Genomic DNA, 12,286 nt, shown 5'->3' with positions numbered 1-12,286 from the left:
TATCAGAAACTGAAGAACTGATCTTTCATACTCCTATATAATTATTGGTTTGTCTGTGTCCTAAGTTAGTTCAAGCCTGGATCCTCTTACTCTTTTTCTATGGCCTATGGAAGTGTGAAGAACTCTATTCAGGAAACTTCAAATTTGACTCCTGATCTTCACTGAACATACTGGTCTCTCTTTACAGGGTCAAACTGTGTTCCCAAACAAATATTGTTTCATGAAGACCTTTCACTGAACATTTTGAATGTAACAAACACAACAAAATGAAGAGTAAGTAATTATGAAGGTCATTTAATTCTTCATCCAAATCATTCCTGATTCATCATTATTAATTGCAGGGGTCCATGATTCTGCGCATGGAGCTGAATCTGAAGCTGAGGCCCATGTCTCTGAAGCTCCTGTACTCTCCAGGTCTCAGGTACATCATCCTGCCTCTGTAGTTTGGCTGCTCATAAAGCAGCCAGTGGCCATCCATCACATGACAGGACCGCATCTCAGACAAACGGTAACGATCCGTCATGGACTCGCAGTCATCCGTGAGCTCGTGCATCATACCACCAAAGTTCTCTCTCTCGTAGATCCTCATCCTGAAGGGTCCTCTGTGCTGCTCAATGGTTTTGAAATAAAGACTAGTGAGAGGCACTCTAAAAACCCACTCTTAGAAAAAAAGAGTTCTATATAGAACCCTAGTTTTCTTGAAATGAAAAAACCCTTAATCTTCCAAAAGAAGGGTTTCACAGCAATGCCACAGAAGAACTATTTATGGTTCCCCCAAAGAACATTTCAGTGAACAGTTCTTAAAAGAACCATTTTTGTTTTAACATTTTAAAGAACCTTTTGTGGAATGCAAAGTTTCCTTGGATGTTAAAAGTTCTTCATGGAACCATAAATGTCAATAAAGAACCTTAATTTTTAATAGTGTATACAAGGAGAAAATTATACTTAAATGAGTCTTAATATAATAATACTTTCACGTTTCACAGGTAATTTACATTTTTTAAATTTTAATTTAATTTACAATAAAATATATGATATATATGAAGCGCCTGACGGAACCATTTAAGGTTCCCTTACCCTTTCTTCTAAGACTGTACAGTTCTAATAAAATGCTTCTGCATTCGAAAGCCTGCTCTTGAATTATTGGTTATGCAATCATGTGACAGTATGCATAAATAAGAGTTAGAGTTAAGAATGGAGTGCCATACCTGAGGGATGATACGGGAGGATCTAATGGAGTCGCTCAAGCCCAGTCGTTTGCAGTCAGAATACTCGCCTCTACGCACAAAATACTGGTTTCCCATGAAATTGGAGCGATCGTATACCATGAAGCAGCCGCTCTCCACTCGGCAAGAGCTGCAGCGGCTCAAATATGAGTTGAGCTCAGGGCAGTCATTGCTGGTCTCGTAAGACCGACCCTGGAAGTTTCTGTCCTCGTAGAAGATAATCTAAATGAAGCACAAACATAATTTATCAGTAAACCAGCTAACATTCTAGTGATATCTCAAAGTTATGAACAAATGTTCTTCCAGTAACGTCAATAGAACTTTTGTTCAGAATTATCTGGGCTTTAACTCGTTCCCTGCCATTGATGACATTTTCAGAGTAGTCATGTTTTCACTGTTATATGGTGGAGGGCGCTAGTACGCGTCTTCTGAAAGAGTACAGAATCACCAGATCAAAACACGGGTGAAGAAGAAACAAGCAATAGAAGCATTGCTAACCCACATGTAATCTAACGTGATCATCAGACATTTAACAGCATATAAATCAAAACTGCCTAACCTTACTGAATGAAATGTTGAACCCATGAAGAGGAAATAACTGAAGCTTTGGGGGTGTTGATGGACTCGATCTACTCCATCTGTGTTTTGATCATCGTACCGAATCCCTTCCAGAAAGAAGTCTTTGACAAAAACGCGATTTTCACTTTTTGCTCAAAATGTTGCTTGATGAAACTTACCCATATTCAAGTGTTAATAAAAGAGAATGCATGAAACAATTGTTTCAAAATGTTCAGAGAACATTCAAAAGTAACGTTCCCAAAATGTTTGCAGAATTATAAAATGGAATGGGTTTTTTTTTTAACGATTGTGCAACCCCACACACACACACACACAAAAAAAAAAACATTTAAAAAAACTGGGCGTTTTGAACATTCAGAGAACTTTGAGAAATAACATTTTCATAACTTGATGGAAACGTTAACAAAACATTCTTAGAACATGTATTTCTTAGCTGGGAAGCAGCAGTACCCTGAAGAATTCTATAGCATTGTGTTGGTTAATGCAGTAGATGTTTGCAGTGCTTACCTTGTTCATGGCTGGTTCTGTGCAGGAATGATCTACCGCTGCCGCTTTTATACTTGATAAGCTCTGCTATAGCTTTTTGTTATTCAAATAGTCAAAGCTGATGAACAAGCAAGAGAACTTTTCTGTTAATTTCTGCATCTATCAAAGGCTTCCAACAACAAAAACTATTGTGCATCAAATGCAGTTTGTGCCTGAATGTTTTTAGAAGTTTAATGATCTATTTAGTCCATGATCAACACAATAAGAAATATAGAGCCTCACAAAACCAAATCATTTGTAGCTGTGTGGGATGAAAGAACAACATAAATCCTGATCACTACTCAAAAAATTTCATTGTCACAAAAATATTTTTACTAGTAACATTTCTGTCAGCCTGAGTAGTGTGTGGGATTTATATATTGTATCTATAATCATTATTAAAGATTAATACCTGTTGGGGAAAAAAATGGGGAGATGTGAGACATTCAAAACATTAAACACTGACTCCTTTATCCATCATTAAACCCACTAATTATTGAAAATTTCAACAAAATGCAAAAAATGTTTTGAAAATTTAGTTTAAGCATTTAAAGTATTTCTATACTCATTCCTGCTAGTTTTCCTGGATTGCAGCAGGATGTTATGAACTGCAAGCACAGTTATCAGAATATTTAAGGGTGTTTAAAAGTCTATTATTCCATAATATATTATTATTTAATATTAACTCCACTAAATATCAGATGAGAGCAAAACCTGAATTGATTTGAGCAGATTAGGGATACTTATAGCTGAATCAAATTTGTTTAGTAACTGATGAACTATGCAACATTGATACTGTCATTGAAGTGAATTGCATCAACTTTGAACTAAATTAAGCTGAATAGTGACACTATTGCCTTTGTACACACATTGAGCTGAATTACAACAGTATTTTCTTCTGTATATCTGCTCAAAGTTGAAATTCAATGTTTCATAATTGATTAATTTTGTACACTGCAAAAAAAAAAATGCTTTTCTTTCTTGGTATTTTTGTCTTGTTTCCAGTCAAAATATCTAAAAATTCTTAAGTCAAGATGCATTTTCTATACAAGAAAAATGACAAGATATTTAGTCTTGTTTCCTGTGGGTAAAAAAAACAACTAAATTAAGTGCATTTTGCTTAAAACAAGTAAAATGATCTGCCAATGGGTAAGAAAAAAAATCTAGTTTTCAGTTTGCATTAAGATTATTTTTCTTACCCTGTTGGCAGATAATTTTACTAGTTTTAAGCAAAATGCACTTTTTCCCCCCAGGAAACAAGACTAAATATCTTATGTCATTTTCTTATACACAAAATGTACCTTCATTTAAGAATTTTTAGATATTTGCTCTTGAAATAAGACAAAAATACACTGTAAGCATTTTTTGCAGTGTTGCACTAGCAGTTATTTTCTTGTTTATTACTGTGGAGCTGCTTTGAAACAGTCTGTATTGTATTTTATAAAGTTATATATATATATATATAATGTGTGTGTGTGTGTGTGTGTGTGTGTGTGTGTGTGTGTGTGTGTGTGTGTGTGTGTGTGTGTGTGTGTGTGTGTGTGTGTGTGTGTGTATAAAATATAATTTACCATTAGAAATGTGATACAATACTGAATATCATGACTCCTTTCTAGGAGGTTGAGAACAGTGATACTCATTCAAATGAGAAATAAATGTGTTTGTGGATCTGAGGCCTCGGACAAAAGGTGTCTGTGCTGATGATTCAGGGAGATTTTCCCATGATGGTGAAACGTGTGCCAGCAGAGAGTACAGGAGCGCTGAGAGCGCTGAAATAGTTTGATCCATCTGAGTGAACACACACAAACAGCTGATCCCACAACAACCTGAGCTAAAGGCTGCTGCTCGCACTGTAGACTAATACAACTGAACGTAGTGTTACAGCCTAGAGGATGCACTGCTGAGGAAAGGGTTCTCTTGGAAATCAGCTTCTCTTTGGTCCTGGGAATTATTAATTTCACAGGCATGAGTGAATAATACAAAATTAGTCATAACTAATACTACACATATCCAGTTTTATTTTTGTACTAAAAAAGTACCTCTTCTGAGTCAAAAAGGACCCGTAAGAGTATGCACAGAAATGACAGGACTATAAAAACATTTTGCACATTTGCAGAGAAACAAGCTTCTTCAGGCCGGACACTTAAATCAGTCCATTTCAAATCTGTTTTGATCCCATGAACACTGAGATTGCCAATGATCTTAAAATAACATGTTTTGTTAAAGGGCTTGTTGGAAAGATCAAATTAGTTATTCATCAGGGTGTATCTGTACATTTTTGGAATACCAGTCTGTGTGGCTTCTTAACATGGGTGTGTACAGTATTACACAAGCAAAGAAAACGTGTTGTGTAAAACATGATTATCTGCTGGATTACTACCTGTTTCCTGGTTACAGAGTGTGTGGCATGTCTGTACTAATTCATCATTCTTTTCTCTTTCTGTCATCCAACGTCAACCTGGTCTGACTATGTACAAGATCTCAGTCTGCAGGCGTTTCCTAACCTGCAACAGAGCATTTCTAAACTTCAGAGCTCAGAATGAGAAAGACTTCAAATGTGATCAGCAAGACCAATATCTTACCAGTTATTCAACTTGGAAGGCTTCCTCAAATGTTCAGGCAATGAGCATTTAAATAGATTTAGATTTTAATTATATAAATCCATCAGTAAGGATTCAAAAATACTTTTAAAGGTGGGGTATCACACACAGTTTCTACCAATCTCCAAAAAGTCTTTAGTTTTATCATATTTATAAAAGATGCATATGCTGTACCGAGCTTTTCCGAAAACAGCCGAGCGCCTGGAGGCGTGCCGTGTGAGTTGAGCTAAAGAGTGACGAACACGCGCAGCTTTTGCGTAGCGATCATCTGCAAGCTATCGATGGTCAGCTAAACAACTGTATTTAAACACACACAGTACACCATTGCATTATCCCTGGATAACTTTTGAATCACTATAATGAATATAGTGTATAGTGAATGATAAATAATGAATTTATGAATTCACTACGTTCATGTTGTTATATTGCCAACAAAACAGACATTTGAAGCAGTTTTACTCACCACCTGCGGTTCCGACTCATGACCGGGATCCGCTCTATCTGTAAATCCAGCATAGAACTTGGCCTTGTTTATGAAACCATAAGCACCGATCCTGAGGGCTCGAGCAGCCACGGAAAAACACAAGATATTCTCCATTCATTTTAACCAATAAAAAAGTGATTGCAACTATCAGTTTCTATGGTTATTTTAATAACAAATATTGAGAGCGCATCAATGTAATGTGTGAGCACAAAACTCTCAGCTCCACTTAATGCTGGGTTCTTAGGGAAGCAAGGTTATCTTTCCCTCACAACCAAAAACACACTTCTTTGGTGACATTGTTGATTTCGTGAAGTTCTGTGACCTGTGCAGCGCTGCCGATGACTTCTGTAAAGCCAAACGCATGCTGATGGGTGTGCTCTTGGGCCCTGTCCCAAATGGCACACTTTCGGTCTTGTGGACTTACAACAGCCACTGCGTGCGCGTGTCCGTTAAGTCCACAAGACCGTAAGGTGCGCATCGAGGTGCTGAGCCCGCAAGACTGAGCTACGCAGAGGACTTTACCCAGCAGTCAAAGCAGCATTATGTTGTGAAAGTGCTGACTCAGAGGAAGACCATGAGGGTTTAGGGTGCCATTTGGGACGGGGCCTTGCTCTCTCGCTCTGGTCGAGAGCACGCTCTTCTGGGAGAAGTGCCCGTACAAGTAATTCCAACCTTTATGATGTCACAGCCCCATACTCGAAAAAAAGATTTATGAGGATTTGGAAGAGTAACTCATGTTTTGAAACTTTGTCCATGTTTAGCATGAGAATTCAACTCTTTAACAGTGTAAATAAGTCAGAATACATGAAATGGCATTATACTCCCTTTAAAAAAGTTTAGAGGAAGATTTTTTTTATTTGGCATATTGCATAAGTGATCCATCCTTTGTCACTTCACCTACATGCAGGGACGGACTGGGACTAAAAAATGGCCCTGGACTTTGACTAGGCCCGGCCCAAAGCAATCGGCGTGCGGAAACTCGACGACAACAACAATTACGCCTGGCATGAGTGTCACAAGACTTTAATTGTGGCTCATGATACTATACCATCCAAATTATAGCAATAGCACTGATGTTGACTAGATGTTGTGTTAAAAGCATATTAGATTAACTTGAATACTCATATAGCAGGGGTCTCAAACTCAAATTGTCGGGGGGCCGTTTCTGTGATTGACACCTCATAGGAGGGCCATATTATCCTTCAAGCGCAAGAAAGCGCAACATTTCAGAAAATTTACTTTCCTTTGCATTATTTCTCATTTAGCCTACTTCAAATTTCATTAGGCCTACTAAAATATTTTTTATACCTATACTATAAATATCTTATTTACCATACTAAATGTAAACAGCAGTGTCTCTCTCATTGTTACAGAGTGTAATATAATTATATAATACTATTACTAATATAATACTATTAATTGAAATAGTCTGGTGCAACTTCTCACATCCAACAAGGTGCATGGAATAAAAAATCAGTAATTTAGGAACAAAACCAGCAACACTTGTGGCGTGGAGGGGTCAGAAATAAACAAAAAAACTGGAGCTATATATCAACTTTATTTTGCCAAAAAAATAAAAATCTCTCATTGTTACATACATTATTAGTTTTTAACATCTAGTGGAAGTATTTTCCCTTACTTTATGTTATGCTTAAATAACATTAAAATCTTGCACTGAACAACACTACTGAACAACTACAATCCCTGAATACATTTGTACACTTTGTTTCTTGACAGACACCTGGCAGCGCTTGTGCTCACACAGCTGGGCCACATTTGTCCAAGATGCCGTTTGAGCATCGGTAACGTTTAATGGCTGCATCGGACGCGTTTCGGTGGTTTAAATCGGCGCTCATGACTTAAAGTCGAGTGCTTTTACTGTAATTTAGGCAAGCACGCTCATAATATAAGCGATTGAGAGCGCGGCTCATGGTTGCATAGCAACGGCAGTCGCCACTGGAGCGAAAGCACATTGGAAAGGAGAATGCGGCGCGGCCGCTTATGTGACGCGATATGTGAATACCCCTTAGAGCGGCGACTTTTTCTTTGCATATCAGACAGGTAGCAACTAGAGAATAATAATAATAATAATAATAATAATTTAGCGGGCCGGATTATGTTTTATTTTTGAGATAAGTTGCGGGCCGGGTAGAGGTGGTAGGCGTGCCGTAAATGGCCCGCGGGCCGGCAGTTTGAGACCACTGAGCTAAAGTCTTTGCTGGTTACTTGGCGGCCACGGCCAGTGCAGCTGGCATCCAACTTAAAGGTGCATTGCTGCCACCTACAGTACTGGAGTGTGAAACAGATTAGTGGGGGGGAAAAACAGATGATGACTGCGTGTGTGGCGGGTGGTGGGCCGGCCCGCCGGCCGTCCTGGATTACCGGCTGTTCTGTGATTCTCCAGATCACACAGATGGCCAGTCCGCCCCTGCCTACATGGGCAGACGTGGGCGGGTCAAGGAGGTCATGATGTAAAATTAGCCAATAATGTGTTGCCCTGTGATGACAAAAAGGCCCATAGTGATGTCACAATGAAATGAAAACACAGAATGAGGCATCCTTGCAGTTTAGCTTCAAACTATACAGTTGTTATAGTACAATACACTACATGTCAAAAAGCATCAAGGAAAATTTGATTCTTTGTGTCTTGAGCCCAAAAGTCCCTGAATCGGAAATACAAATACTAAAAAATAAATAAAAAGTATTGTTCCGCAACCCTTGAATATCATAAACATATTAAAATAATCACAAAAACAGTGCATCCGGTATTCACATTTCAAGGCTTCTCATTATATTTAAATGAATATAGCAATGGTGTGTCACTATAAAGCAGTTTCCTTCTGCGAAATAAAGCCTGCAAGTACATGACAGTGAAGTCTTTAGACCACTGAAAATCAAAAGTGCAAGAAATATCATACTGTTTGATACAATGATGGTTTTATTAACACATCACAAAAACTGTTAAAAGGTCCTCTAAGCATCAGATCTGTCTGGTGGATCAAAAAGTATTTCTTGTGAAAAACAATATATATATTTTACAAATCACCCCCCCCCCCATACACAAATACTTATAGATATGTTTAGAATATCTCACAATTTTACATTAAAGGTGCAGTAAGCAAAATGCTTACATTTGAAATCACCAAAACAAATATGCCCCTTCCCAAAAGGATCACACCCCTATCTTGATAGCTCCGCCCCCAAATTCACAAACATGCTATGCAACACAGGCACCTCCCCCTTCATGAATGTATGGGTGCTTCTCAATACTAAAATTGATGCTTCTTTGTTTCCTTGCTCCTCAGTACTTCAGCCCATGACCTGGAAACCGACCGTACTCCGCCATCTTGAAGGACATCTCAATTCTCTAATTGTACCGCGAGGAATGAGGAGCGAGGACACTTCCTAAGGAGCCATGAGCAAGGACACACAGGTGTATCCTTCCCTCGCATCCTAAGGGGGTGGAGCTAAGACACGAGGAAAGGAAACGAGGATGCGCAAATCATGTCCCTTACTGCTAACTGGCTACAAGTGTGTTTTGGTGCTCGGTCCAATCCACTTTAAACAGTGTTTCTCAGAAATTGCTTACTGCACCTTTAACTGTTCAGGACACTACCTAGTTGTGCTACTCTTCTAATGCAGTTTTAACAAAATGAAAACCTGTAATAAGGACAAAAATGTTACATTGTATCCCTTGCTTAACACTTAATAAATCAGACCACCATAATGTTTTACCGTTTTAAAATTCAGTATCATAATCCATACTGTGCAAAACAGGATATAAAAAAGCCCCCAGTGAGCAAATGCTGTTCAGTGTGGTTCTATATAGAACTCTTGGGTTCTTGACTCAAAAGGTTCGATATAAGAAGAAATGTCTTAAATTATTGCATAATACTTTATAACTGTTTAATGCGTTATTTCAGTTTTTCTAGTGATGAATGTTTATGAGCTGCTTAATTCATAAAATTGAATTACATCAAAATTAATTAAAACTAAATCCATAAAGTGATCCCATGATGGGAACCCCCAAAAGGTTCTATGTGAAGCGCCTGAAGGAATATTTTAAGGTTCCATATAGAACCTTTTCTTAGTGTCACCCAAAAAGGGTTGATTTGGGTCTTAAGAGGTGTGGAGGCTCTTCTGTTGAATCTTTCTCAAATCTATCTAGGAGAGAAGTGCTGTGCACTATCTGCGACCTGAGGCGGATTTTATTTAGACTCGGTCTCATTTTAGTAAAGGAAGATTTCCTGAGGAGAGATTTCTGTCTGGTCACGCCGCTGCCGTCTCGTGCGTCCTCTTCGCTGCTGTTGTGGTTTAGTGGTTTCAGAGGTCTGAAATTGGACTGAATGACCCTCGACAATCTCCAGCGACCCGAATCTCCAACATCCACGTTGTCAGATTCCACGCACGCGCCCACGATGTCCAGAATGTTTTGCGCAATGTCACTCTTAAGGTACTGGCACGCTTTTCTTCCGTTGTAATCTCGAGCCTCCACATCGGCGTCAAACGCTCCGACTAACAATTTGACGACCTCGAGGTGATTATGCATCGCCGCTAAATGGAGAGGTGTGTAGCCCGCGCTGGAACGCGCGTTGACGTTCAGAGCGATCTGATGTTCTGTGGCAAAGTTGACAAGCATTACAATCAGTTCGTGTTTCCCGAGCTTTGCAGCCCAGTGCAGACAGGTGAATCCCGTAATGAAGTCTTTCCTAGTTATGAGGCTGGGATCTCTAACGAGCAACCGATGGAGACTCTCCCAGTGTCCGTCAGACGCGCACATCATCCAGTCGTGTTCCAGCGGCTCCAGCGTCACCGACGCAGGCTCATAGTCGCCGTCAGGCCGCGGGCAGTCTCTACACTTTCCCGAGAGATAAACGGAGTTTCTCAGAGCTCCGCTGCGACGAACCTGCGGTGAACTGTTCACCAAAGCCTGGGCGAAATGCTTCCGGCTGTTGCTGATGGAGTCATCTGTCAAATTATTGACCTGCCCAGGTGTGTTTTCTTTTCCAGCCTCATCCTTTGATTCGTCTTTCGCTTCACATGCCGAAATACACGCAGTTCCCTCATTCTCTCTCACTGATATCTCGGGTCTTGGGCTTTTATCTGCCGCCTGTGATTGGTTTATTTTCAGACTTAAACCAGTTTTGTCCTCCGCCGTGCTGCTGCTTGAATTCCCCATGTCAGATTCTGTTCTGCCGTTCACACCCACTGAAAACTTGACAGAAATATCCGGCTGTGATTTTGCACCTCCCGCATTTGTAGTTCCGTAACCTGAGCCAGGTAACATGCCTTCATATACTCCACTTTTGCTGGCAGAGGCCTCATATTCTTCATGGGATTTGAGCTCATCGGCTGGACCATTTCTGTCACTCTTCTCGTTTGAACGCCTAAATTTCTTTTTAAGGCAAACGTATTTCTCGCCATTTTCCTCTTTAACGTAAGCCACACTGTCTACATACCGTTTAAAGGCTTCCTTTGCCACTTGTTTTAACGCAGGATCTTTGGGGATTGTCGCTCGAAAATGATCCGTTAAATCCACGTTCTTCACGCGCCCTCCCTTCTCCTTTATGAAATATAAAACTGCTTCTTGGTCGCATTCGGTCGCCATCGCGTGTATTCATTAAGCTTACGAAATACTGCCTCTGTAAATCAGCTATCACGCACTAGTTAACAGTAATCTACATAAATGATATCGATGTAAACAGACAATGCTGCGTCTGTCCTTTTCCCCCACAGTTAATCTGCTTGATGCTCTTCCATCCCCCGCCCGCACTCACTCGCTCCGGATTGGCAGTTCTCGGTTTAACCTGCAGGTGGAGCGCTGCTCAAAAGCATCCTCCTCTGCTCTGTAATGAAACGAATGGATTTGCGAATGTTTGTTATTGTTTCGTGAAAGACCAGATTCCCAATTTGTTTCAAGTATGGGAAGCTTGTTTCAGTCACGAATAAAAATTAAGAAAGGTAACTGACTTTTTATTTCACAATTCTGATCTTTTTTCCTCGCAATTCCGAGGTTATCTCACAATTCTAAAGAAAAAAAGTCAAGGACCTTTTTTTACAGACTGCGATGACGCGTTTTAAAGGTCATCAACTTCGTAAATAATTTTTATACTTTAATTCTTTTTTTTTTTAAATGTACATTTATAACACTATACTTCGTATTATATTTGCATCAAATTACATGAAAGTTGTGAAAACACTATTGTGGAGTTTTTCTTGCTATTTGAGCAAATGGGAATACATTTAATGTAGTCTTTCATTCTGCTTCTGAGAAACCTGAAAATGTGAAAAGGGTAAATAAATAGCTAAATAAATAAATAAATAAAGTCAGAATAGCGAGATATAAACTAGCAGTCGCGAGAAAGTCCGAATTTCAAGATATATAGTCGGAATTCTGACGAGAAAAAAGTCCGAATTGATATAAAAAGTCGCAATTACCCGTTTAATTTTTTTTATTCAGTGGCAGAAATAAGCTTCCATATTAGGAAAGCTTGTTTCCGCCACAGAACAAAAAACCCACTTTTCTTCTTGTAATTGTGAGAAGTAAAGTCAAAATTGCATGAAAAAAAAAGTCAAAAATGTGAGAACTTGCAACAGCAAGTTATACAGTCCATTTCTGAGGTTAAAAAAAAATTGTTGACATTTTCTAGCCATTTCAAGTTTATATACATTATTCAGACAAAGCATTTTAGTGCAACTTTTACAAATGTGTATGTGGCCAAAAAAAATGAAAGGTATTTAACTGCTGAACCATTGGTTTACTACCTAGAATTAAACTGAAGTCCAGAGTAAATTTGAAAATGGTATTAAAACATAAATTTGAAAAGACAAAACAAATATACTTTCAATTATTTCTGAAGATCCATCATATA

At 39.0% G+C, this 12,286-nt stretch overlaps 2 protein-coding genes across 2 annotated transcripts; both read right to left on the bottom strand.

Annotated features, from left to right (window-relative positions):
• Positions 1-331: 331 nt before the first annotated feature.
• crygm4 (crystallin, gamma M4) lies at positions 332-2,321 on the bottom strand. The gene is made up of 3 exons (XM_048200943.1): positions 2,313-2,321; positions 1,209-1,448; positions 332-607 (listed from the first exon to the last, which is right to left on the bottom strand). The coding sequence occupies exons 1-3, from the start codon at positions 2,319-2,321 to the stop codon at positions 332-334; spliced, it is 525 nt and encodes a 174-aa protein (XP_048056900.1).
• Positions 2,322-7,189: 4,868 nt separating this feature from the next.
• On the bottom strand, positions 7,190-11,537 carry sowahcb (sosondowah ankyrin repeat domain family Cb). Its single transcript, XM_048200118.1, has one exon. The coding sequence runs from the start codon at positions 11,020-11,022 to the stop codon at positions 9,508-9,510; it is 1,515 nt and encodes a 504-aa protein (XP_048056075.1). The 5' UTR covers positions 11,023-11,537; the 3' UTR covers positions 7,190-9,507.
• Positions 11,538-12,286: the final 749 nt, after the last annotated feature.

Source organism: Megalobrama amblycephala, linkage group LG8 (assembly GCF_018812025.1).
Source record: "Megalobrama amblycephala isolate DHTTF-2021 linkage group LG8, ASM1881202v1, whole genome shotgun sequence".
Taxonomy (NCBI): Eukaryota; Metazoa; Chordata; class Actinopteri; order Cypriniformes; family Xenocyprididae; genus Megalobrama; species Megalobrama amblycephala.
This window is presented reverse-complemented; position numbering and strand designations above follow the sequence as displayed.

Excerpts from the sequence above, each read along its gene's own strand:
- crygm4 (XM_048200943.1), bottom strand. Across the intron at positions 608-1,208 it reads CCTCCCGTATCATCCCTCAG|CACAGAGGACCCTTCAGGAT; the intron begins GTATGGCACTCC and ends ACCATTGAGCAG.
- sowahcb (XM_048200118.1), bottom strand. The coding sequence starts at position 11,022 with ATGGCGACCGAATGCGACCAAGAAGCAGTTTTATATTTCATAAAGGAG.